General features: G+C 62.7%; 1 protein-coding gene across 1 annotated transcript; it reads left to right on the top strand.

The window, feature by feature from the left end:
* Positions 1-572: 572 nt before the first annotated feature.
* On the top strand, positions 573-22,007 carry FAM3B (FAM3 metabolism regulating signaling molecule B). The gene is made up of 8 exons (XM_037524925.2): positions 573-620; positions 4,289-4,432; positions 10,503-10,626; positions 15,944-16,002; positions 16,813-16,863; positions 17,661-17,748; positions 18,886-19,018; positions 21,882-22,007. The coding sequence occupies exons 1-8, from the start codon at positions 602-604 to the stop codon at positions 21,969-21,971; spliced, it is 708 nt and encodes a 235-aa protein (XP_037380822.1). The 5' UTR covers positions 573-601; the 3' UTR covers positions 21,972-22,007.
* Positions 22,008-24,832: the final 2,825 nt, after the last annotated feature.

Raw genomic sequence — 24,832 nt, 5'->3', positions numbered from 1 at the left:
TGCTAGACGGAAGGCTGCTGTTCCCGGCTGGCACGTCTTGGCAAACTCCACACACCCCTGCCTGACCCCACCCTGTAGCCTCTGGCCCGGGAAGCAGCCTCAGGGTAGTGCTGCACACCTGTGACTGTGACCTTGGGGCACAGGCCCCTCCTCACCCCCAGGAGATGGGCAGCAGGAGGGGTACGCAGGCCAGCTTACTGGGAGGCAGCAAGAGCCCAGGGACTGGACTGCGCCCTTGACCTTGCAGGGGCCAGGGCTTATCTTGTGGCCATTTTCCTCTGTGCGGCATTAAGCTGGGGGGGACTTCAAGGTCACAGGTCCCCCCATCAGAAGACCCCAGGGCGGGCTCTGTCCTGTCAATTAGCTCTGCCCGCCCCCCTCCTCCTGCGACCCGTATTTGCGCGCAGACACCCTGGGGTGGGGGCGGGGCGGGGCGGGGTGGGGTAGGGGTGGGGCGGGGTGGGGGTGGGGTCCCTCCGCACCTGCCGGCCACGCCTCCCTGGGGCCTGACCGGGCTCCACCTGCCGGGCCGCCCCAGCCGCCTGCAGGGCGTGTCTCCGGGACGGCTCCGCGCGGCGGGAGGGAGCAGGCGCCGCGCAAGATGCGCCCCTGGACGGCCGGTGAGTGCGACGCCTCCGCGGAGGAAGGGGGCGCGGGGTGCAGGGGCCCTCGCCCCTCCCGGGACTCTCCCAGCGGGCAGGGAAGGGATGGGGGGGCTGGGCGGGTCTGCTGGCAGAGCCGGCTCCGAACCAGGGCGGCCTGCAGCCTCGTCCGGGGCGCTGCGTCCCCCAGGGCGGGGTGCAGGCCCCGGGCAGCGAGGGGGCGTTGCCTGGAAAGTAGGTGCTGGGTGAGCTCAGGCCGGCCCCAGCCCCCGAGGGGGGGGCCGGGAGGGGTGAGGGCACCCTCTGGAGGGGATCAGGCCCTGCGCTGGGGCGCAGCTGTGGGCGCAGGGCAGAGGCAGGTGTGGACTCAGGGCCCCAGGGTCAGAGTCCCTAGGAGCCCAGCAACCAGGAGCCCCGAGAGTGACGGCCAAGCCCCCCTTCTAGGCCTTCTGCGCGGGGAGCAGGCCCTGCCGCGAGCTCCTTTCCAGAGAAAGCTGATTGTACTTTTTCCTTTTATCAAATTGCTGGCAGGTGCAGAAGACTTGGAAAAGATAGGACAGAGGAAAGGGGTGAACCCCCCTATTTCACTTCCTCTCTCCAAGTCGGGGCTCCCGGCAGCTCCTGGCGGGGTCCCTGGCCTGCGGGTCGGGTAGCTGCCCGGCACTGCGTCTGCCTGCGGCTGGGCTGGCTGCCTCTGGGGTCCTCCTGAGCAGCCTCCCGAATTGCCCGGCAATGGGCAGCGCTCTCCTGCCCGCCAGGCAGGGCTCCAGAGTGATCACCCCGCAGCCCCCCCCAGCCCTCGCCCTGAAGGCTGCACCCCTGGCCGCTCCACCCCCGGGTGTGGGCGAGTCCGGAGGGCTGCTTCATTTTACTCCCTGGCCTTTTCTGCAGAGCTGTTTATGAGTCACAGCCCTGCCCGGGTGTGGACTGTGGGATAAATGGGTGGGGACCGCGAGCTCTTGGGGGAGAAAGCCCCACCCTGGGGCGCTGGTCTCCCTGGAGTGGTCAGGAGGGGTCTTTCCGCGGTTTCTCTCCTGGGCTCTGACTGTCGGGGTTTGCTGGTCACTTAGTTGTACATGCTCAGGCGACAGGTCCCTCCCCACCCACCCGTTCCGCAGGCCGCCCTCAGCGCCCACCTGGAGCCGGTGCACCCGGCACAGCCCCTGCTGTGCCCTGACCCGGGGGTGTGTGGCGGAGGGAGCTCACCCCCAGAAACTCGAGATTTAGCGCCTTTCTGCTCAGCCACGCTTGCCGTCCGCTGGGGGAGGCGTGGCCTGTCCCCCGGGGTAGCTCCCGGCTGGACTGGGTGACACTGGCCTCCGCGGCCTTGGCTGGCTGGGCTGGGCCTGGCAGATCATCCTCACAGCGCCACACCTGGTGTCGGCGCGGGGACCTTTCGTGGCAGGTCACCCGGCGGCGAGGCGGCCAAGGCGATCAGACGTGGGTCTTCCCGACCCTTCTGCCTACAAGCTCGTGTGCACAGGCCTGTGCCCCCCGGGGAGCCCACGGGGGCAGCAGAAGCTGAAGCCACAAGTCAGCGAGTCCCAAGCAGGACTCACCCACCTGGGGACCCCGGGCCTCCAGGAGAAGGGCAGGTGCCTCACCCCAGGACGGGGGTGGCCTGGCATGGCGAGGCCGCAGTCACGGGCAGCCGACCCGTCTTACCTGATGGGAGAGCTGCCCACCAGGAAAGGGGGAGCGCCCAGGACACCCCCCAAGGGCCCTGGAGTGTGGAGTGCAGCACATCCCGAGATCCCCATCCCGCAGCCTGGTTTGGGGGTGACTTTGTTCAGCATCAGTCTGGGGCCCCCGGGAATCTGCACCCAGGACACGTGGCCCTGGAGGCGGGGCCTGCCCGAGGAGGACGTGCCCAGACGCCCCCTGCACTTGGCCTGCGCCCGGGGCCATCGCGTGCCTGCCGGGAGCGAGCGAGGACAGTCAGGAGGCCTGGCGTTGTCCCCCGCCGGACAGCCGGGTCCCGCTGCAGAGTCCCAGGAGCTTCCGGACCCCGGGCACCCCGCCTCGCCCCCCAGGGCCCAACCGAGTCTGCCCGCTGCCGCTGCTGCGCCCGTGGGACCCTGTCCAGGTGCCAGGGCGGGCTGGGGGTGCCTCCCGATGGTGCAGGCCCTGGGTTCTCACCACGGTGGGTCCCGGGGCTGCTGAGCTGCCCCACCCAGGGGCTTGTGGCTCTAGGCCTTGGCTTCCACAGCCGCCACAGTCCACGCCAGCCGCAGTCCCCGGCCCGCGGTCTTGGCTGCACGGGCCACCCGAGCGCAGTCACCTGGCCGCCCTCCCTTCACACTCCCTGAGACCCCCTAGGTCGTCTGCCCTAGAGTCAGGGATGGTGAAAGCCACGGGGGGTCAGGGGCTGTGGCAGGACCTGGAGAAGACCAGAGCTTCTTTGTGCCTCCCACGAGGCACCCTCCACGGGGCACACGGGCCGCGGACTTGGTGCCAGCAAGAGCAGAGAGGACGTAGGGTGGCCTGGGGGTGGCAGCGGAGAAAAGGAGACGTCTCCGGAGGTAATATAGACCCACCAGCCTGGCCATGGACCCCTCAGGGCCAGGAGGGTCGTGTGGGGTCCAGGCTGAACCCCCCATCTGCCCCCGCCTGTCTGTGACATGGGCCGGACGTGCGCAGCAGAGGGAGTCATCCAGGAGCCAGGCGAGGCCAGGGGTCCATCTGGGTCTGGGCCCTGGTGTCCCATCAGACAGATGTTGGACGTCCTTGTCGGGAGCGTGGGCCGGGCTGGGACCAAGGAGAGGCAGGGGCGGCAGGTCAGTCCAGGCGGGGCCCTCAGGAGTGGGGTGTCATCAGGGGCTTCTCCCAGGGGCCTGGGGCTGGCGGGGGGTGGTGCTTGGGAAACCTTGGCAGGCAGAGCTGCCCTGAGCCCTGGGGCAGGGAGAGGCCCAGCTCGGAGGGGGTTACTGGACGCTCTGCCCGAGGGGGTCGGACGGAGCATCATGAGGGTGCGGGGTCAGGCGCGTCCCTCCCCTCGCCCCACCGCCTCCTCCCTCCCTCTCGGTGGCCCGTGAACGCACACTGCGCTCCCTCTGACGGACACCGTTCTGGTCCCCTGTGCAGGCCTGTGGCCACCCTGCTCGTGGCCACCCTGGTCATTCTGAATGACCTGATCTGTGGACATTTAGGGGGTACGACCAGAAAGAGCTGCAGGATGGCCTGGGGGTGGCCCGTGGGGACACAGGGCTGTCCCAGCGCTCGGTTGTCTGGGAGCCAGTCGTCCCTTAGAGCATGATGAACCAGCAGCCAGCGGCTGGCCGGGGCCCGGCGTGCAGTGCACGCAGCTCTGCTGGGAGGAGCAGGCCCGGGGACTCTCCAGGGGGACAGGTCAGTGGCGCGCTCGGGCCCAGCACTGGCCTCCGCACAGGAGGTGCAGCACTGACCACTCCTGCCTCCCAGGAGCCACCGCAGTCTGGAGCCGGTCACTTCGGCCTTTCTTGCCAGGGGTTGGGCGCAAAGCCGCAGACGCATCGCTGACGCTGGCCTCTGAGCCAGACCACAGCCAGCGAGGAGGGCAGCCCTGAAAACGTGCCTCTTCTGCTGCGCGCTTCTCAGCCCGCCTCATTGCCCCGGGGGGCTCCCACAGGCACCCCCCACTGCTGTGGGTGGGCGCACGGGTGGAGGGCCAGGCCTCGATGTCCACAGGTGCGTCTGTCTGTCCACAGGGCCCCTGAAGGCTGTGCTCTTGGTCTTTGCCTCCCTGTGTGCCTGGTACTGCGGGTACTTGGTGGCCGAGCTGGTTCCGGACACGCCCCTCTCCAGCGCTGCCTACAACCTCCGCGGCTTCGGGGAGAAGCCCGTCCTCAGAGGTGGGTGCCGCGCGCGCCGCCAGCAGCTCGGCAGTGACCAGGGCGAGGGCAGGGGCTCTGGCTGAGCTTTGCTGGACGAGCCGTTTTATGTGGCTACGAGGATGAGGGGAGGAGGGAGAGGAGCAGAGGGAGAGGCCACTTCCTTCTGTTCCACGGCACTCCCAGTGGGTCCCCACCCAGCACCGTGTGAATCAGCCTGACCTCTGGCTGCCCGCCCTGGGCCGGCTCCCAGCCCCCTCCCCCGGGAGCGCCCAGGGCCAGGCTCTCTGGAGACATTTTAAACCATGGAACGGCTTCTCGGGGCCGCCTCTGTCAGGCGCTGTCCCGGAGCACGCAGCAGCCCCGGAGAGAGCCGGCGGCCACCTCCGCGCTAAGCGATGCTGGGCGTGGGTAGACACGTGGTGGGCAGAACCGCCGGGCGGCGCTTGCTCTGAGGCCAGCAGCCAGGGGGACCCGCGCTGTGTGGCGGCTGCGGGGTCTCGCTCCTCCCGCTGGCCTGGCCCTGTTCTGTGGCTCAGCAGGAGCGGGGGGGGGGGGGGGGGCATGACGCAGGGACTGCGGGTCTCTAGGTCGGCAGATCCATGTGTGGGGGGATGTGTGGGCGTGTGTGGGTGTGTGTGGGCTGAGAGCCGGCGGCTCCCTGGTCTGCGCGGCCCGCTGTCGGGAGGCCCGGCACCAGCTGTGGCTCGGGCGTGCAAACGCCGCTGCAGGAGGAGGCCGGGGGAGGTGCGTGCGGCGGAGAACTGGAGCCACGGGAGAGCCCATGTCCTGGGTGAGGTGGGTTGTGAAGTGGGCTCCAAGAGGGCGGCAGGACCCATTTAAAAGCAGAACAAACGAAGTGCTGGCCTGTGTGCAGACACCAGGAGATTCCTGCAGAGCCCAGAGGAGTGCAGCTCACGCACCAGCGGTCACTGCCCCAGGCCGGAGGCCCAGCCTGGCCCTGACAGCCCCGCTTTAAATCCACAGGCGGCCACGAGGAGCCAGCCCAAGAGGCGTGTCCTCTTTTTCTGCTTTTTATTCCACGAAAGAGACAGGCTGCTTTATCGTGGGGGGACGTGGCTGTTGGCAGAGGCCACGCATTTGTGGCTTCTCTGGCCTCTCAGGCCTTCAGGGTCTGTTGTCCACCCGCTCCTGGGAGAGGAACACAAAACGTCACACACAGATGGTGTGCAATGAGAACACGCGTGTGCAGAACACCTCGAATTGAGGATAAAGTGAAATTATAAAAAATATCCCTTAAAAATTAGTACTTAACCCCTGGTGGTACAGGGGTTAAGTCTCAGCACTATGAAGCTATCCCAGCCTCTGCGGCCTGAGTTCAACCCCGGCCAGGGAGTGACCCACAGGGCGCAGCAGACCTCTCCTGTCTCCCCGCTGCTCCCCTTGGCAGGGGATTTCAGTGGATCCACCTGCTCTGCTCCCCGCTCTGTCTCTGGGGAGTCCTCTCACTCCCGCACCTCTGGCCTGCACCCCAGCTCTTGTGTGCATAAATAAATCTTTTTAAAAAATTAATTCAAGGGAAACATGTGTGGGACCCCAAGTTATATTCTGGACCTTTTTGATGAAGTCTCACTGTAACCAGATAATATATTTTTAATATAGAAATGAATTTTACAAAATTACTTTGCACAAATGTGAAGAACAAGGAAATGACTAAAAAATTTTGTGAAAACTATTGCTTTCCAGATTAATTACCTTTGATGGCCAAAAAGAGAGGGAGCTGACTGTCACGGAGGTGGTTTTCGGGGAGGGAAGACATTGATCACGTTAATGTGCAGGGGACACAACAGCATCTGCTCTGCCAGTTTCGAGGCGAGGGCTCCGGCCCATCTTGTCCAGCCGGGCGGTGGAGCCTCCGGTGTGGACCCAGAATGTTGCCTCCTGGGACGACGGTCTCCCCACACTGTCCCTGCCGTGCTCCCATAGCCCCCCCAGCTCACCGGGCGCCTCTGTCCTCGGAGATGGCCTGTGTGATGGGGAGGGTGGAGCCTCCCTGGAGACTGGGGACCCTGTCCTCGCCTCCCCTGCTCCCACCACAGGGACCCCGCCTTCCAGCACCAGGAGACAGTAGTCCCCGGGGGCCACCCCGCGTGCCACCCCTGCAGCTGGGCCTGCCGGTTCTTGCTAGGTGGTGCTTCTAGCGACCCTACTCGAAGGCCTCTTGGCCAGCAGCGGTCACTCAGCCCCGGCCAGCAGCCTCTGCTTCTCCTGCTGGGCCTCAGCCGAGTGGCTGTGTGGGGTCCAAGGCCTGGGGGCCTGCTCCATGGCGGGCCGCGCCCTCAGCCGCTCAGAGGCTCGTCCTTGCCGCAGCCCGATGGGCGGGGCCTTTGACACAGCCGCCAGGTCCCCCGGGCTGGGTGTCCTGCCAATGCCAAGGGTCTCGGGCGTTTTCTCAAGCGGGGCTTACCGCCGTCGGCCGCCCCGTCCTCCACAGCGGCCGGCCGCCCGTCTCCCAGCTGCTTCCCTCTTGGCACCTGGGTGCGGCAGGTTTCATTTTTAACAGGTGTTACAAGGGAGCAGGTGTTTCATTTTTAACGCAGTTTCACGGTGAATTCTCCCGTGACGGACTCACCGCAGGGCGGCTGGGCAAGGCCCAGTGGCGTGGGGCCCCATGTGGGGCGTGGGGACGCCCTCCGGGGCTCACTCTTTGGCTTTTATGCAGAACACGAAGTCTCTGCTGAGACCAGCTGCGGTCTAGGCTTTGGAAGACCCCGTTCACGTGGCTTCCATCCCCTGTTGGGGGCCCTGCTGTGACTGCAGTCCCGTGACGGAGCCGGGACGGTGTGGGACCCGGGGCAGTGGTCCTCCTCCCGCTGCTCGGGGCCTGCCCTTGGGAGGCGCCCGAGACCCCCGGGGCTGGTGGGCGCAGACTGGGGGGTGAATGGGTCAGCTGACATGGCGGAGTGCAGCGCCACCAGCGAGGTCCCTGAGCTCCCCCCAGCACACACGTGGCCCGGCCTTCTGATGCGCCAGGCTGACAGGTGTGACGTGGCCGTGCGGGCCCATGGAAGGCTCAGGACGCTGGGCCACGCCCGGAACTGTGATTTCTTTGGCAGGAAGAGGAACAAGGAACAGCCTAAGGGAAGAGCTCAGACTCCGTGGAGCCTCCCTAAGCGTGAACTCCAGCACCCTTGGGTGGGCCCAACCCCCAGAAGGGTGGGGCAGGTGTCCTTCCTGGGTGCCCCCTCACTGGCAGGGAGCTGTCACACAGCAGCTTCCGTGTGGTTCAGTGGGCATGGGCGCCGTTGGTGAGCTCTGCTTGACCCTGTCCACGCCCCCTGCTGCTGTCCCTGCGGAGTTGGGGACGGCACCCGCAGATAGCTGGGTCACAGCACTTGGGGGTGAGCATGGTCAGCCGGGTTTGGAAGCCACGCACCCCATGCGCCTTGCTGGGCGGTCTCCAGAGGACACAGCCGGGGGATGCTGGCTCCGCAGCCGTGCCACTGGTCACCCCTTGCCGAGATGGGTGCTGAGGGTTCATGGGGGGCAGCCAGGAAAATGAACCCCAGGTCTCATGCTGCTGCGGGGCAGCCGGACAGCCTTTGAGGGGCTCCTCGTCTGTATGTGGGGGATGCTGCAGATGGTGTCAGCTTCTCCCCACATCTGAGCCAGCTCTGCCCAACCACACCACCCTGAGACGTGCCGCCTGCCAATGACCCGGCTCCCCTCGCCAGCGACCGGGTGGCGGGACTCCACCCTGTCCATGCCCCTGCGGTGCTGTGCCTGCTCGGTGCCTCCTCACGCTGCCCCACGCTGTCCCCGGCCATCACCGCCCTTGGGGGACATCACGGTCATCGCTCATCGGGACAAGCTCACGGTTCCTCCAAGTGGCCGGGACTTTAGTCTCCTGCAGAGCAGGGAGGGGGTGGAAACACGCCACCTGCCCCCTGGAGTCGCCTTTCCTGTTTGCCGTGACGGGATAGGATTTCTAGAACCATCTTCCCCATCTGAACGGGTGAAAGAGATCAGGGTTGCCGAACCAGGAAGTCTGTCAGGACGACAGGTTCCTGGACCTGTTCCTGGAAACGCGGGCCGGCGGGTGTGGGCCGGCCTCACAGGCCCTGCGTCTGTCTTCATGGCCAGGCCCGGCCCCCGGGCCAACTCCCTGGCGGAGCAGCTTCTGGGGTGCAGGGCCCAGGCAGGGCTGGCAGAGGGTCCTCAGGAGGCCACGAGCAGGGGCCATACTGACTGCTGGGACCCCCGGCCTCCTGTGCACTTTGCCTTCTGCTGGGGGAGGAATTTCCGGAAAAGCCTGAGGGCCGGGATGTGCTGTCAAGCTCAGTCCTCTCAGAGGGCGGGGAGGGCGGCCCCAGCGTGGCCCTCAGAGCACTGCGGGGCTGGCTCACGGGAGTGGGTTTCTCCTCCTGGGCCCAGGGCTGTGTGCTCTGCACCCTGCTCCCCTGAGCAGGCCTCGGCCTCTGCAGGCCACGGCACGTGTGCTAGCTGCAGAAACACGCCGTCCACGAGCACAGCCAGCTCCCCACTGCCCCCACGGGCTGAGAGGCTTCTGGATTTGTTTTTCTGGTGACGTGGGATCTAAACTTCAACTAAGGACAGTGCAGTGGGAAGTAGGGTCTGTGGGCAAGGACTGTGTCACCCCTGTGACACAGGTGTCCATGTCACACAGCCACCCTGTCACATAGCCACCCCGTCACACAGCCACCCCTGGACACAGCCACCCTGTCACACAGCCACCCCTGGACACAGCCACCCCATCACACAGCCACCCCTGAACACAGTCACCCCGTCACACAGGCACCCCTGAACACAGTCATCCTGGACATAGTCACCCCATCGCACAGCCACCCCGTCACACAGCCACCCCTTCACACAGGCACCCCTGAACACAGTCACCCCTGAACACAGCCACCCCATCACATAGCCACCCCATCACACAGCCACCCCGTCACACAGCCACCCCGAACACAGTCACCCCGTCACACAGGCACCCCGTCACACAGTCACCCCTGGACACAGCCACCCCATCACATAGCCACCCCATCACACAGCCACCCCGTCACACAGCCACCCCGTCACACAGCCCCTGTCACAGAGCCACCCCGTCACACAGCCACCCCATCACACAGCCACACCTGGACACAGCCACCCTGTCACACAGCCACCCCATCACACAGGCACCCCTGAACACAGTCACCCCATCACACAGGCACCCCGTCACACAGCACCCCGTCACACAGCCACAACTGGACACAGCCACCCTGTCACACAGGCACGCCATCACACAGGCACCCATCACACAGTCACCCCATCACATAGGCACCCCTGTCACACAGCCACCCCATCACACAGGCACCCCTGAACACAGTCACCCCGGACATAGTCACCCCATCGCACAGCCACCCCGTCACACAGCCACCCTGTCACACAGCCACTCCTGTGAAGGGGGCCACAGGTGGTGGTGGTGCCCATGCAGCTCCCCGAGATGGAAGTGCGAGGGGTTTCTGGGACCAGCTGGGATCTTCAGACAGATGCCTGGTCCTCCCCACTTCTCACTGCTGTGAAACGGGGGTGCTGAGTGACATGTTCCAGGCCTGCCATTGCCGACGTCAGAGCTGCCTGGGCAGAAATGCCCAGGACGCTGGGCCCGAGTGGCGAGAGGGGCCAGCCCGGCCAGCGTGGCACGGGTGACCATGTGTGACTGAGCGTGTGTGTGTCGGGATGTGCGGAGGCAGAGGCTGGATGGACGCCCACAGATGGCTGTCTTTGGTCACCAGCACCCCGAGACCCACGCCGTTCCTCTCGAGCTGTACAGAGGACACCTCAGAGGACACCTGGCCGGCTGGGACGACGCCCCGGCCAGCGGGTCCCAGCCCTCGGGACTGTTGTGCCCGCTCAGCACCCCGCCCTCCGCGCATCTGTGAAGAAAGCCGGGCACATCGGCGCTGTGTCTGGGCAGCTCCCAACCCCACGGGTTCAGGTGGCGCCCCCCACCCCCTTGGCCTTCCCGCCCGGAGAGGCCCGTGTGAAGACCGGGACCGACAGAACGGCGCGTTCACGCTCAAGCCGGGCGCCCCTGACACGAGTGACCTTCTCCTCTGGTGTGTTGCAGCCCCAGCCCCCAAGAGGCAAAAATGCGACCACTGGACCCCGTGCGCCCCGAACACCTACGCCTACCGGCTGCTCAGCGGGGGCGGCAGGGACAACTACGCCAAGATCTGCTTCGAGGACCAGCTGTGAGTACCGGGGCGCGCAGCTGGCCCCACGGTCTGCCCTTTCTGGGCGCCCGCCCACGGGGCAGACCGCGTGGCCTCAGCGGAGGCGGGAGCGCCGTCCTGCAGAGCTGAGAGCGCGGCGGCTCCCTGGGAGGCCTGGGGTCGGCGTCTCTGGGTTGTGTTCGGGCGAACGCTCAGCTGACGGCAGGCGGCCAGGGCTTCGCACCGGCACCGGCTCTCCTGGCCATGGACGGTCCCCACCACCTCCCCCTGCGGGCCAGGCCCGCCCTCGCCTACTGTCTGAAGTGGCAACAACGAGCTTCCTCTCGGGGCCTGGCAGCGGGACGGCCAAGGTCAGGGTGTCCCGGGCGGGTCTCAAGGGCCCCCAGGAAGGATCTGTCCCAGGCTGACTCCCAGCTGGCCTTGGTCTCCTCACACTGCCTGCATCCAGCCCTCCCCGTCAGGGGGCCAGTCACGATGGTTGGGGCCGACCGGGAAGGCTTCCTGTTAACGGCACCGCCTCTCCCGAGGCCCTGCTGCCAGAGGCCCTGGAACCAGCCTGGGGGCTCCAGCATTCCCGTCTGGAGGGGGCCTGCACATCAGGCCACCAATAACTGCCACCAAGGGGAAGAAGCAGGGTGGGCCTGCCCGACAGGGAGGCCTTTCCTAGCCTCCCTCCAAAGCGGACCCTCCAGCCCCTCGTGTGCGTGGTTGCCCTCCTGCCCAGCCCGGCCTACCATCCACCCCTCCCCTGTCTGTGTCCTGAGTGTGCCATGAGCCCCGGAGGAGATGAGGGTTTGGGCCAAGCACCCAGCAGGATCCCAAGGTCAGGAGAGGGAAACCCTGGGGGTGGGACAGTCTGTCTCCACCAGAATCATGTCGCATGCCAGAGGGCGCTGTTCAAGGTCAGCCCAGAGCCAGTTTCCTCTGCTCCACAAGCCTGAAGCCTGCTCTGACCCTGGGCGGAGGGACAGCCACACCTACCGGTCTAGTCCCTGGTGCAGGCCAACAGTCCTAGTGCTAATGCCTGGCACACGGCCTAGTGCCAGTGCCCAGTGTGTGCAACATAGTTCTGACACTAGTGTCCGGCACACTGCCCGGTGCTGGCAGCCAGCACCAAGACCCAGTACTAGTACCTAGCACATAAGCCCTGGCACGCAGGACCTGGTACCAGTATCCAGCACACTTTGATGACTCCCTGTGAGGTCACTGCCCAGCCCAGGCCTTCCAGTATTAGTATCGTCACCCCGCGTGAAATCGGTACGTTTCCCCACAATAATACAGACAAGGAGACAAAGCCCCGAGGGTTGGGTAACTTGCCGCCCCTGCACACCGGCAAGTGGCCAACCAGAGTCCACTGCAGCCCCCGCGGCCCAGGGGACGGCCAGCAGCTGGCTCTGCACCCCAAGCGCAGCTTTCCTGCTTTCAAACGTGTTCTCGGTGCTCCGCAGAGCTAAGGCTAAGGCTGAGGCTAAGGCTCCGATGCTGAGAAGCAGGCTTGGGTCGGCCCCGGTTTCCTGGAGCAGCTCCTGGGATGGAGGTGCAGGGTCCAGAGGCTGTACTGCCCATGCAGGAAGGAGTGGGGAAGCCTCCGCCTTTGTTTCCTGCTGTGACCAGCATTTCCTGGGCAACTGCAGGCGTCACTGCCCAGGACAGACTCGATGGCCACGCTCAGCGGCCTGTGCCGCCCGACAGCCATGTCTCCAAACACAGGCCCCACAACCCCTCCAGGGGCTCCCGTTCCGGGCAGGACCTGTGGACCCCACATGACAGGCACTCGCGCCTCCTCTGTCACACGGTTCCGTCCTTTCTCCTCACCGTCCTCCCAGTCAAGTGACCGTACTCTCCAGAGGGGTTGAGGGGGCTGCACTTGGCGGGGATGTCCTGGTGCGGAGAAGCCAGCAGCTGGGGCACAGGGGCCGTCTTCCCACAGCAGGGAGCCGAGTCGCTCCAGCTCAGGCTGCACAGCGGGTGCGCGGGTCCCTGGTGCTCTGTCATCACCATCCCCAGGAGCGTATGTTCTGTCCCGTCGTGGGACACACTTGCTGGCCACTGTCAGGTCGCCCGGCACGGAGAAAGCTCGCTTCAAGGTCAGGGTCGGTATTTCTGGCAAACTCAGGACCCTCTCGAGCTTTGGTCGTGTGACTGTGAGTGTTGGCGTGAGGGGCATATTCAGGGTGGCCTTGAACGTGACTAAGTGAAGGCCCTTCATGTTCCTTTGTCTGCTTGTTTCTTTGTTGTTTGCTTGCGTGGGTGACCTGGGACTTACATCAGTTGAATTCCCAAACTTTCCTGTAGTTGAAACATCTCTCATGTATTTGCCAGCTGCTGGAAGCTTTGCTGCTGCGCCTTCTGAGCCACTCCAGTCATTAGCCGGTGGCCTCTGGGCCCCTCCCACTGCCATCCCAGGGATGACCTTGGCCTCCCCTCTGGGATTCGACCCCCATCACCTGGAAACCGTCTCCTCCACTTTCTCACGCTGTCCTCCCTTGTTTTGCTGGAGCGCATCCTCCAATAACATCCTGAGAAAAAGGATGAAGAGAGGTCAACTTTTCAATAGATTCTTCATGGTGCAAGTGTATTCATTTCCTCTCTCAGTTAATTGATGGTTTGGCTGCTTATCAGCTTCTAAATTAGAAATAATTTCCACTTTGAATTTTGAAGTCATTGCCCAGAACCAAAGTCCTCTCCCTCCGGCAGCGCTTGGGAGTGGAGGCTTGGGGGTGTGACTCGGTGTCCAGGGCAGGGGCTTGCTGACAAGCCTCCAGTCGCTGCACCCTGAACCCCACATTGTGCTTCTGGCCCTGCTCCACTCGGCTGCTCCTGCCCAGCGACTGCGCAGTGTCCATGAAATCTATCCCTGACACTGTGGGCAGTAGGGCCAAGGTTATTAAAGCGGGCCTGGCAGTAGGTCTGGAACCGCTGCGTTGGGGTGTTGCAGCGGGGAACAAATGCAGGGGAAGGTGTCACCAAGGCAGTAGGACGGGTGGTGGAGGGAAAATTATTTAGGGAAGGAAACGGGTCAGGGGGATTCTGTCTAATCTGATCTAATAGGATTCTTGCTCAAGGCAGACCTCACGGGAGGGCTGGAGGACAAGGCTGAGACATGGAGGGTCACCAGATATCACAGTTGACTCAGCCGAATCTCTGCCAAAAGCGGACAATGGTCTCCACATTTTGTCTTTCCTTTTTCGGGACGCTGTGATAAAATATGCTTATGCCCTGACAACTAGAGGATGTGTGACAAAGCAAAGAAAGGGCAAGTGAAAGCCTTTTTGTTTTTCCACATGGTGAAAGCAAAGACAAAGGAAAGGTAATGAGAGTATGAAGGGACCACGAAACAAATATACCTGGCTAAAACTGCCAACTAAAGGGAAGCAACGCTTTGACTGGACCACAGTAAAGATGCCCCGGCCCCCACATAATACCAAGAACACACATGCAGGAGGACTGAGGGCACCACCACCCTGACCCCCAGGGAGCCAGCGGGTCTGTAGAACCCGCCTTGCATGGAGCAGAGCCCCCTGGAGCCAGTGACCCATGGGACTCCTGGAAAGGTAAGTAGCTGCTGGGAGTGCGCTCAGGCTGGCTTGGGAGATTAAACTCCTGGAGGCTGAGCGCTGAGGAGCTCCCACCCTTTCCTGAGTTTTTCCTCCAGGAGCCACAGCTGGCTCTCAGAGTGCTTCTGACCGAGGGGAGGAAACGAGCCATTTTGAAACAAGCCACAGTGTTTGTCCTCCTTAGCAAGGACCTGCCTCCAAGGGACTGTGGTGGAGGACTCTGTGGACGTTGGTGGTGGCTGTGGTGGTAGCACACATCAGAAGAGGTGTGAGCCTGTTCCCTGAATCGTTGCAGAGTGTGGTTAGCCAGTGTTAATGCAACAGAAAATAATGCAAAAGAAAGTGACCTCCCTCAATGAGAAACCGTCTTAGCAGTCTTACCAATGTGGTTTACCAGAGACTAGCAGACCTGGGGGTGGGGGCACCCAACTCCGGGTTCCTCTGGCTTGCCACTCTCATGTAAGAGATGAAAGAAAAAATCTGACCAGCTCAGGGCTGCAGGGTCACTGAGAGGCCAAGACCTAATAGAACTGCAGAATTCTTTCCCTTGCCTCTCATCTCACCACCAGAGGACTGGGGTCCTGTGCATTGGAGGGAATTGCAACTGAAAAGAACTGCAAGGTTCAAACCTAATTTTAGAAAGAGTCTCTACCAACAGCCAAGATCAAGTGGAGAGATTAGCCTCTGACAGCTACAGGTCCAGCAAAATATAAACCCAGCCAGTCCCTGGGTGAACATAAAGCCTTGTGTTCAAATCCTGTTTACCTCAGGTTCTTTCACCCAGGATGCCCTGTCTGGCTTTCAACAAAAAAATGACAAGGTGTAAAACACAGTTTGAAGAGACAGGGCAAGCATTAAAACTTGACCCAAATAAGGCAGAGATTTTGCAATTAGCAGATCAGGAATTTAAAATGACTATAGATAATATGCTGAGGAGGTTAATAAAGAAATGTGCACAAAGTACAAGAAACGATGAGCATGTAAGAGAGATGGAAATGCTGAGAATGAGTCCAAAGGACCTGGTAGAAATTCAAAAAGCCATTGCAGCAGAAAGGAGGCGTGTCTGCATGGGCCTGTCAATAAACCAGACAGGCCAAGGGGAAATCCGCAAGTGTGGGAATATGTCGATGGAAACTCCCAAACTGAGAAAAAGAGGAAGGGGAAAAAAAAAACCAGAACAGAGTCTTCGAGATCTGTGGAACAGCTGCAAAAGGCTGAGCATGTCCTTGGAATGTCAGAAGAAGAAAGAGAGAAAGGAACACGAGTAACAGCAGTGTTATTGCTGAGAATTTTGCAAAGTCATTGCAAGACACGAAACCACAGATCCAGGAAGCTCAGAAACCGACACAAAAGATTAAAACATGTCCGGCTAAATACATCAATTCAAACATCAAAAATGTAAGGACAGAGAAAACACTGAAAGAATCTGGGAGGGGACCTTACCTTTAAAGGAACAGGATAAGCATTACTTTGGGCTTTTCTTCAAAAACTATACAAGCGGGAAGAGAGTGAGGTGGATATTTAAGCAAAGCAGCTCCGTCACCTGTGCAGAGGGTCAGACACACGCGTCTCCTGGCTCCTGAGGGCCTGAACCTGTGCACCCATGGGGGCTATGTGCAGGGGGCAGTAGGGGCTTTCAAGAGCCTGCCTGGTCGTGAGGGGACAAGGGGACAGGACATGGCAGTGGACGAGGCAGTGGGTCTGCCAAGGGGTCTTGAGAGCAGGCGCTCCCTACAAGCAAGATCAGAGTCTTCCACTAATGCTCATTTACATTTCAGGCTCATAGGAGAAAAGACCAAAAACGTCGCTAGAGGAATAAATATCGCCATTGTCAACTGTAAGTTCCCAAATGTTTTCTTTAGAATTTTGCTCAAAACTCTGATTGGATTTTCACAGATGCTTTAGTGTGATGTGGGTCTGTGTGCTATGCATTGTGTGTGTGGTGGGTGTGTGTGGTAGGTGTGTCCTGTGTTATGTGTGTGCCGTGTGTTGTGTTCCTGTTGTTCTTGTCTACCATTTAGTCTAGATTTATTTCTGGATGCAGCTTAAAAATATAAAAATTATTTTTCAGTGTCTCACTTTACTGATTCTTTGTAGTCCCTAATAAAAATAAAACCTGAAACCAATTAGAAGCAGACTTTAAAAACCACTGTACGGCTGGATCGCACAGTGTTATAAACCAATATTATCTCAATGAAAAATCACAGAGAACAAAGGAGGGCAGAAGGTGGGGTGAGACCAGCTAGGCCAGATGCGAGGGACCCTGGGCCCCCCCACCAGCCAGCTCTCTCCTCTGTGATCAAAGGCCCCTGGGGCCTTCAGGAAGCTCCTTTGGCCTCGTGAAGCCACAGGGAGGCTCTGGAAGGAAGAACAGTGGGGAGCAGGCTGGGTTTCCTCTGCCCCCCCCAACCCCAGCAACCTGGGTGCCTTGTCCAGTGTCGGGCGAGGGGCATCCCCGGGCTGCTGATCCAGTGGGCAACCTGAAGGACCCCGAAGAGGGGCTGGGGCTGTGGGGAGAGCCCCGCCCCACTGCAGAGCTCCTCCCTACTGCCCCATCCCGGGGGCTTCCTGGGGAGATGCGCCTCGGTGCCCCAGGCACCCTGAGTCCCTTGGACTGTCCTTTGAAAGCTCTTTCTCTTCCTTTCAGACGTGACGGGGAAAGTGACAGCCACGCAGTATTTCGATATGTACGAAGGGGGTAAGAAAACACTCTCCTTGTTAAGATCAGAAAGCAAAAGCATAGAGACAGACGAAAAACACACACACAGACATGTCAAGTATTCTTTCTTGGTCTCTTGAAAAGATCTCCAGGGGCTCACATGCGTGTTCTAGAACCGTCTCCACACGCCTCTCTCCAGGGGAGCACCGGTCTGCAGGTGTCCCCTGGGGAACTTCCTTTCTCTGACAACACTTGTCCCTGAGCCCGTGTCCAGTGACGGCAGGAGGAGGCATCTTTGATTCTGTTCCGTCTGTTGAGTTCTGGTGCTGGGGGGCTGGTGCGGTTTCCTGGACCCCCGGTGCCTGTCCTCTCCTGGCCACGCCCTTCCTGCGGGGCGGCCCGGGGGCCCACAGGGAGCGTGGGGGAGTGGGAGGCGGGCCTGTGTTCCTCCCTTGAGGCACAGCAGGTCTCTGAGCAAAGACTGAGCCAGGCCCGGGCTGGCCTGGGTGTCTGCATTCCTCGTATCCGAGGTGCATGTCCAGGTCCTGGGGCTGCCCTGACCCAGCTGGTCCCAGACCTTGTGGGTAATTGCAGGGGCCCCCACTGTGCTGCCGGCTCACCGCTTGAAGGCTGGCACCCTCTAATCGGCACACTGCTCACCTCACCCAGTCTGCGGGGAGGCTGCCTCCTGCCCTTCCTGGGCCGGACTCCCTCCACTTGGGGGATGCACACGTCAGGGGCTGTCGGGTGGACGAGAGGCCGAGGGCAGAGCGCAGGTGGGGGCAGGAGCTCCGCGGCCAGAGAAGACCCTAAAACTGATTTGCATTGACCCACAGATAACTCTGGACCAATGACAAAGTTCATCCAGGGCGTGCCCCCCAAGTCCCTCATCTTCATGGTGACCCACGACGACGGCAGCACCAGGTGGGCACGCGCAAGGGTCACCGCGGGGCCGGGGTAGCCTCTGAGGTCTCAGGCAGCGCCCCCTGGTGGCGGGAGGCCCCTGGGTGCAGTTGTGACGGGGCTGGCCAGGTGGCTGACACCCTGTGCACGTGCACCCCAGCTCAGCATCCTCCGAGCCTGCCCCTCCCAGTAACACGCCCGCTCGCCTGCACGAGGCTGTGTGGGCATGACCCCAGAGCCGCTCTCTGCCCTGTCCTCTCTGTCTGTCTGTCATCTGTCCATCCGTCCATCCATCATCCATCACCCACCCTCAGCTCTCCTCTGCCACGGGTCTGCACCTCCATCCCCGTGCGTCCACCCTCACCCTCCTCGCTGCGGTCCAGCGGCCTGTTTATTCAGCCGTCTGCAGGCGGCAGCAATTGTCTTCATTGCCAGTCGCGCGCAGGCAAGACCCCTGCACGTGCGGGAACGCGGGCTCTGAGCCTCCCGGTTTGGCCTGTAGCTTGGCCCGGCCCCGCGGCCGTCTCTGACCCGCTGGAGCCGGCTCACTGCAGGTGTGGGGGGCGAGGGGCGGGCACCGATTCGGCCCAGGGGGCACCCCAGTCCTGGTGCCTCCCGGCCCAGTGGCCTCGCCGCCCTCACAGCAGCTCTTCTTGCCGTCAGCTCCTCTGTGGAAAGAAAGTGTTTCCCTCCGACGGCCTCGGACACACGCCTGGGAAGCTCAGGATGAACTTATTTAGGAAGATCTCAGTGTATTGTTTTCTTCTCACAACAGCAGTGTTTTCTAAGGGAACGCTCACTTTTCTGCACATGAAGGGAGAGTTTGGGGCATTTGCTCTCACCTTCCGGCAGCTTCTGTGGCCCGTTCTGTGGTGCAAACAGCCCGGCGGGAAGGGCGGGCTGAGCTGGCTGCGCCGGCGGCACCAGGCCCCGAGACTCGGGCTTTCAGAGCCGACGGGGATTCTGTGCCGACAGCTGAGCGGGGCGAGTCCCAGAGGCTTCGCCTGCTTCCGGGCCGAGCCTCCCGGGCCATGGGGTCCCCGCTGCCCTGGCAGGGGCGGAGCCCCCCAAACCCCCCCCCCACCCCAACAGGCGCAGGGCCCACACAACCCCCCCCACCCCCGGCCTCCAGGTCGCTCACTTCCTTCTCGCCCCCAGACTGACGGAGAACGCCAAGAAGGCCATCGAGGCCCTGGGGAGTAAGGAGATCAGGAACATGAAGTTCAGATCCAGCTGGGTCTTCCTCGCAGCGAAAGGCTTTGAGCTTCCCGCCGGCGTGGAGCGAGAGAAGGTGAGCGCGTCCCACGTGGCTCCCGCGGACTAGCCGGGCCACGCCGGGCCCTCCCGAGCTCCCGTGGGCTCTGCCCCCCTGCCCCGCGCAAGGTGAACACCCCTGGGTTCTGCTCCCCATCCTGCCTGCCCCCTCAGGCGCCCTCCTTACTCCAGGAGAAGGGGCCAGGCCGTGTTTGTGTCCTCGCTGCCAAGGTTCGGGGCTGCAGGTTCACCAGGGGAGAACTTCCTGGGTTCAGCTCAAGCCTGCGTGGGGAGCTCTCTGGGCCCCGCTGCCCGGGCCCACCCAGGGGTGCGTGCCCAGAGGTGGCACAGCCGAGGGGGCTGTGTCCGCTGCGAGGCCTGCCGGGACACGTGTGACCTTGAACAAGCCTCTCCGGGCCTCGGCTTCCAGCTCTGTGCGCGAGAGCTCGGTGCCCGCCCAGAGCCAGAGCTGAGGGGGCAGAGCCCTATTCCCAGCAACTTCCACAGACTGGCCGCCTTCTCCTCCGCCCCGCACACGCGCGCCAGTCTGGAGAATGACGACCCACAGGCTTCCTCGGCCTGGCTGTGTGGTCTCGGGGAAGCCGCCTAACCTCTGAGCCTCTGCGTGGAAAGGCCAGGGCAGCGCCAGCCACGCAGGCCCCTATGGACTAAGTGAGAGCCGGGCCGGGAACCGGACAGAGTCCTGGAATCCAGGACAGCTAGGCCTCCGGGGTCGCCCTGCTGTTTCTCAGGGGAGCCTCCCTCGAAGCAGGGGCGCCCAGGTCCGCACAGCCCCAGGACCCACAGTCCCCAGGGTGGGCCCAGCTGCGTGATTCGGAGGCGCAGGGCTGGGGCAGATCCTTATGAGGAAATCTGTTCCGTGGTCACCCGCGGACTTCCTGCCACACCCTCCTCTTGCCTCCCTGCTCTGTCCCGGCTGTCTTGCCCTCCCTGCCTCCTGCCCCTGCACGGCCGCCCAGCCCCTCCAAGCGCCTGGCCCCCAGCCCCCAACGCCCATCGCTTACGGGGAGAGCACGGTGAGCAGGGGACACAGCAGCGCGCAGGGACAGCGGGGACGCACACGGTGCCCAGTGGCTGTCATTCCCACCAGCGTGGGGGACTGTCTAGACAGGACCAGGAAAGCCAGGAGCGAGACGAGACCCCTCTTTACCCGCGCGGTCAGCCCCTCCGCCGACAGGTCTAGCTTCGTGCCAAAAGCAAAGCCCCGTTGTTGCTGCAGAGAGAAGAGCCGTGGCCCTGGTCCGCGGGTGCTTCACAGGCGGGAGTGTCTGGAACAGGAGGCCCCGGCGCGGCCCGGAGCTCAGGGGGCTGAGAGGGGCCAGCAGCTCTCGCTGAATGCCGGGAACAGGCCTGCCCTGCCTGCCTGTCTGGGTTGAGACTTATCATCCAGTTGCTGCAAGAGCTCAGTGTAGACCTGACCGTGGCAAGCGGTCTCCTGGGCTATGAGAACTGGGGGGCGCGGTGGGGGGCCGGGCCCCTGGGGGCTGCTTACTCGGGAGCTGGCGGGTCTCCCGTGGCCAGGCTCCCAACACGTCCTGATACCGGAATTGTCAGGCCTAGTCTCCCAGCCAGGAACAGATCCCAGGCTGCAGGGCAGCGCTGAGCCCCGGCCACTAGACCCCCACGGGTTGGTGTCTCACGAAGCCGCAGCAGGAACTTCGCAGACGCTCAGACAAGCAAGCGAGAAGAGGCAGGTTTGTTTAGAAGAAGAAAAAGTTTATTGAGGAGGAAAGGAACAGAAATAAAGTGGGACTCCCAGGCCAGGGAGCCAGGCCAGGGAGGGGCAAGGAAGCCCAAGTGGAGTCGTGTCTCAGGGAATATAGACCTTCTTTCCCTGATGATTCTGCAGCTCCACCCGTCTCTGTGATTGGCTGGTTCTCGGCTCTCTCACTTAATTTGCTGCTGGGTGGGGGATCTTCACATTCCTTATCTAGCAGCTTTCTCTTTCCCCATTTGTTGCATCTTTATCTTTATGGCCCAGTCCTCCGATGGGCATCCCTGCATTGAAGTTAAACAGCTGCCCTTCTAATGTGTCCATAAATGAAACCACTCTCCATTTCTCCAATCTCCGCCTCCCTTTACCACCTGAAGGAAACCAGGACCAGCGTTAACAATGTTGTCCTTGGTCCTGGCATGTTTGTTTTTCCTAGTGGAATGGGTTACTTTCCCTTGGTTGTCCTTATCTCTGAAGCCTCCCTAAATTCTTCAGAGGTCCCCTCCTGCACTGTCCCTAAAACTGCCTAATTTCTAGCTTGCCCTGTGTCTCATTCCCACTGAGAGTGGGGGTCACCTTCGGTGCCGGGGACCACTGACATCTCATGGCGTGGCACATTGAGACTTGCAGGCCCTAGTTCCCGGTGGTGTGGGACACCTCAGTGGTCTCCCTGCCTCCCCACGCCCCCCCATCCCCAGACCCAGCTTCCTGGGTTCAGCTCGCGGCCACAACAGTCCTCCAGTGGTCTCCGGGCGAGAGGAGGAGCTGTGTGTCTGCACGGATTGGGCTCAGCGAGGAGGAGGAGGCCGGTTGGGAGCCACGAGCATTTACATTTCAACCGGTCACAATGGAGTAAAATTAAAATTCAGTCCGTGGGCTCCACAAACCCCCCCCCCCCCCCCCCGCGTTTCAAGGACGCAGCAGCCGCAGGTGACTGCTGGCGGCTCTCTTGGAAAGCGTGAGCTGTGGAACACTCGCTCCACACGGAAGGTTCTGGAGTGACTCTAGCTTCTGGCTCGAATGCTATTAAGAAATGCATTGAGAGGAAATGAGGTGCCGGTGGAGGGTGGAGCTGGTTCTCCAGGAGGCAGTTCTCTGCCAGGCTGGCCCTTCCCAGTAGCCTCCACCAGCGAGTAAGTAAAACCCCGTTCTTTCCTTTCCACAGATCAACCACTTCGATCCTTCGAAGAACAGATACTCTGGCTGGCCGGCAGAGATCCAGATAGAAGGCTGCATACCCAAAGGGCCCAGCTAGCGTTGCGCCCCCTTAATAAATATCTTTTGTAGATAAATGCGGCGTGGAGCGGCCGAGAGTCCTGTCCGGTGTCTGGGCGGCCGGCGTGGGTCTGCGGCTGCTTGTCTGTCAGCCAGTGTTTGCGGCCTGATCCGTGCTCCGGCGCTTTCATGCCAGTGTTCACCGTGGAGCTGGAGGCCTCCTTGGCTCTCAGTGGGACCCCCTGCCTACGGGACCAGAGAGAAGCCTTTCTCCCTCACCACCAGCACACCCCCTGCGGGGGACCGCCCTCCCCAGTTAATGAGCCGCCCGCAGAGGGCCGGGCAAGCTCTGGGTCAGCTGCAGCCCGGCGCCTGGCCCTACTCATTCTCTCCATAAACCTGGGCACCCCCAGCGGCGACCCCCGAGCTGATGGGGAGGGAGACCCCGTCTCTGCCTTCATTTTGGGGGGCCTCTGTCCAGCAGGTGTGGAGGAGAGCTGAGGGGCCAGGATCTGCTCTCAGGAGGCAGCTCCTTGGAGGCGCTTGGCAGCCATGAGGACACAGCCCTGCTCCCTCCCAAGGCCAGCGCCAGGACCTCCCAAGGCCAGCGCCAGGAGAGCCAAAGCAGGGTGCTGTGCCTTGGCTGAAGAATGTTTGTTAAAGCCACGGGGACAGCCCACCCCGACCTCCAGCATCCCCAGGGCGCTGACCACTCAAGCCCCAGTGGCTCACCCCTGCTTTTCCCGCTGCTGCGCGGGTGTGGGGCCCCTGGAGGAGCACCCGTAGGCCAGGAGCCTGAGAGCAGGGACACCCCCAAAGCCCTGCCCCTGCCAGGAGCCCTGCAAGCCCCGCATCTGCACATGCCCTTGCCCTGGGGACTGGAGAGTCAGCTACACGCCGCTGAGGGAGTGACCGCCCCGCCCTCCCCTGGGAGGGCAAGAGTGGGAGCGGCCATGGTCACGCGTGCTGGGTCCGGATGGGATCGCGGGGTGCTGCACGCGGCCCCTCGGGCAGCAGGGGAGCCCCTCTGCAGCAGGGTCTGCAGACCGAGGAGGAGAAGCTGGCGGAGCCCCTGCTGGAGCTGCGGCCTGGGGGCGGGGTCTGCAGAGGTGGTTGGGAACCGGGGTAGCTGGGGCCTGTTAAGGGGAACCTGGACACACAGATGGGGAGGATGCTACAGGATCGGGGTGAGGCTTCTGCAAGCCAAGGAACCCCAAAGATGGCCAGCACCCCCAGCAGCGGGGAGAGGAACCCAGGACGGCTCCCAGAGCCTACGGGGGTGTGGGGCACCCCAGACCTTGGACTCCTGGTCTCCGGACACGCATCTGTCTTAAATGGCACCAGGTATGGGCAGCTCTTTCCCTCCAGAGCTCTTGGGGGCCCCCACCCAGACACCCCGCCCCCAGCCATCTCACGGGTGCCCCCACCCAGGCACAGTACCCTCAATTGTCCAGGCCTGGTTCCTGCGTGGGCAAGTCCCGGAGACTGCGCTCCCGCCACCTTCAGCAGGCCCAGCAGGTTGGGGCCCAGGCCACAGCTTCCTGAAGGCCCTGGGGGTCCAAGTGGGCTCCCCTCAACACCCGGCTCCCGCGTGCAGTGTCCAGCGCAGAGTGGAGGAAGCAGCTGTCCTCACCCGCGTCCTCCCTCCTTCCCCAGCCCACGGAGGGGCCACCGCCCGCAGCTCTGCCGGGTCCTGACCCGAGAAGCCGAGACTGCTTCCCCTTTCATGGTTCCGGGCTTAGCGGCGCCCCTCACAGAAGCCCGTCTGCTCTCCCAGGAAGGAGGTCGCCCCTTTCTCCTCTGTGGTCAGAAGTCCGCCCCCCTCTCCTGGCACCCAGGTCTCCAGATCAGGTCAGGCAGCCCCAACCCCCACCCCCCACCCCGCCTTCAGCCTTGAGAGTCTGCAGCCCTGACAATTTCCACACACACGTCATTAAATTGATTGCTTTTCTCTGCTCACCGTCTGATGCTGTTGTGATGCCGCATCCAGGCCCGGCAGCCCCGCGGAGGCCTGCGCCTGCCCCCCAGCCGCCCCGCGGAGGCCTGCGCCTGCCCCCCAGCCGCCTGCGCCTGCACACCAGCCGCCCCGCGGAGGCCTGCACCTGCCCACCAGCAGCCTCCTCACGCTCCCGGCAGCCCTGCCCTGGGGAGCAGCTGGGGCTGTCACTCCTGGGGCTTGTCACCACCCCCCCCCCACCACAGCCAGGAGGGACCCCGCCCTTTCCATTGGCCAGGGACTGTGTGAGCGGAGAGACTGAGGGACACCCCGGGACCCCAAACTTGCTCGCTTTAAATGGGTTTTGCCATCCGCCCCATAAAGACAAAGCGTATTCTAAGTGTGAAGGAGCTTCGTGTGCACAGCGAGAGGAAGGCAGGTCTCCAGTTAAACACCCAAAGTTCCCCAGCCCCCGGTGGGCAATGCCCAGCAAACAGGGTTGGCCCAGAGCGGGCTCCCTGAGCCCCCCAAGCTTGCCCTAAATCTAAGACACCTTCTGAGGGACCACAGGACAGGGGCAGACGGGCAAGGCGTCTGGAAGGAAAGGAGCAAATTCAAAGCCCAGTCCAGGTAAAGGCCGCCCCGTCAGCCCCGCCAAGTGTCTGGTCTGCGCGTCTGGACGCCCGTCGCTGACCCGGCCCCGTGCTGAGAAGTGCGATTTCCTCGGTCTCCGTGGGCGCCCTCTTCGGGGCCTCTGCAAGGTGTTCCTCCCACTTCTCTGCCCCAGCTTCACAGGACGGGCAGGGAGCAGGGACCTTCCCTTTTTATGGAAATTACACCCTAACTCTACTGGCCAGCCCTCCAGGAGAGGCCGCTGGAGTCGGGGCAGGCGGGAGGGGGTGCTGCGTGCTGTGTGGACAGGAGTGTGGGGACACCCCTAATGCCTCCGCCTCAGCTAGAGGCTT

The sequence above is a fragment of the Talpa occidentalis genome, unplaced genomic scaffold (assembly GCF_014898055.3).
Source record: "Talpa occidentalis isolate TD23 unplaced genomic scaffold, MPIMG_talOcc4v2.1 talOcc4.4, whole genome shotgun sequence".
NCBI classification, from domain to species: domain Eukaryota; kingdom Metazoa; phylum Chordata; class Mammalia; order Eulipotyphla; family Talpidae; genus Talpa; species Talpa occidentalis.
This window is presented reverse-complemented; position numbering and strand designations above follow the sequence as displayed.

What these genes read in the sequence shown, in the direction of transcription:
- FAM3B (XM_037524925.2), top strand. An exon ending in GGAGAAGCCCGTCCTCAGAG is followed by an intron (nt 4,433 to 10,502) that starts GTGGGTGCCGCG and finishes GGTGTGTTGCAG; the next exon opens with CCCCAGCCCCCAAGAGGCAA. An exon ending in TTTCGATATGTACGAAGGGG is followed by an intron (nt 16,864 to 17,660) that starts GTAAGAAAACAC and finishes ATTGACCCACAG; the next exon opens with ATAACTCTGGACCAATGACA.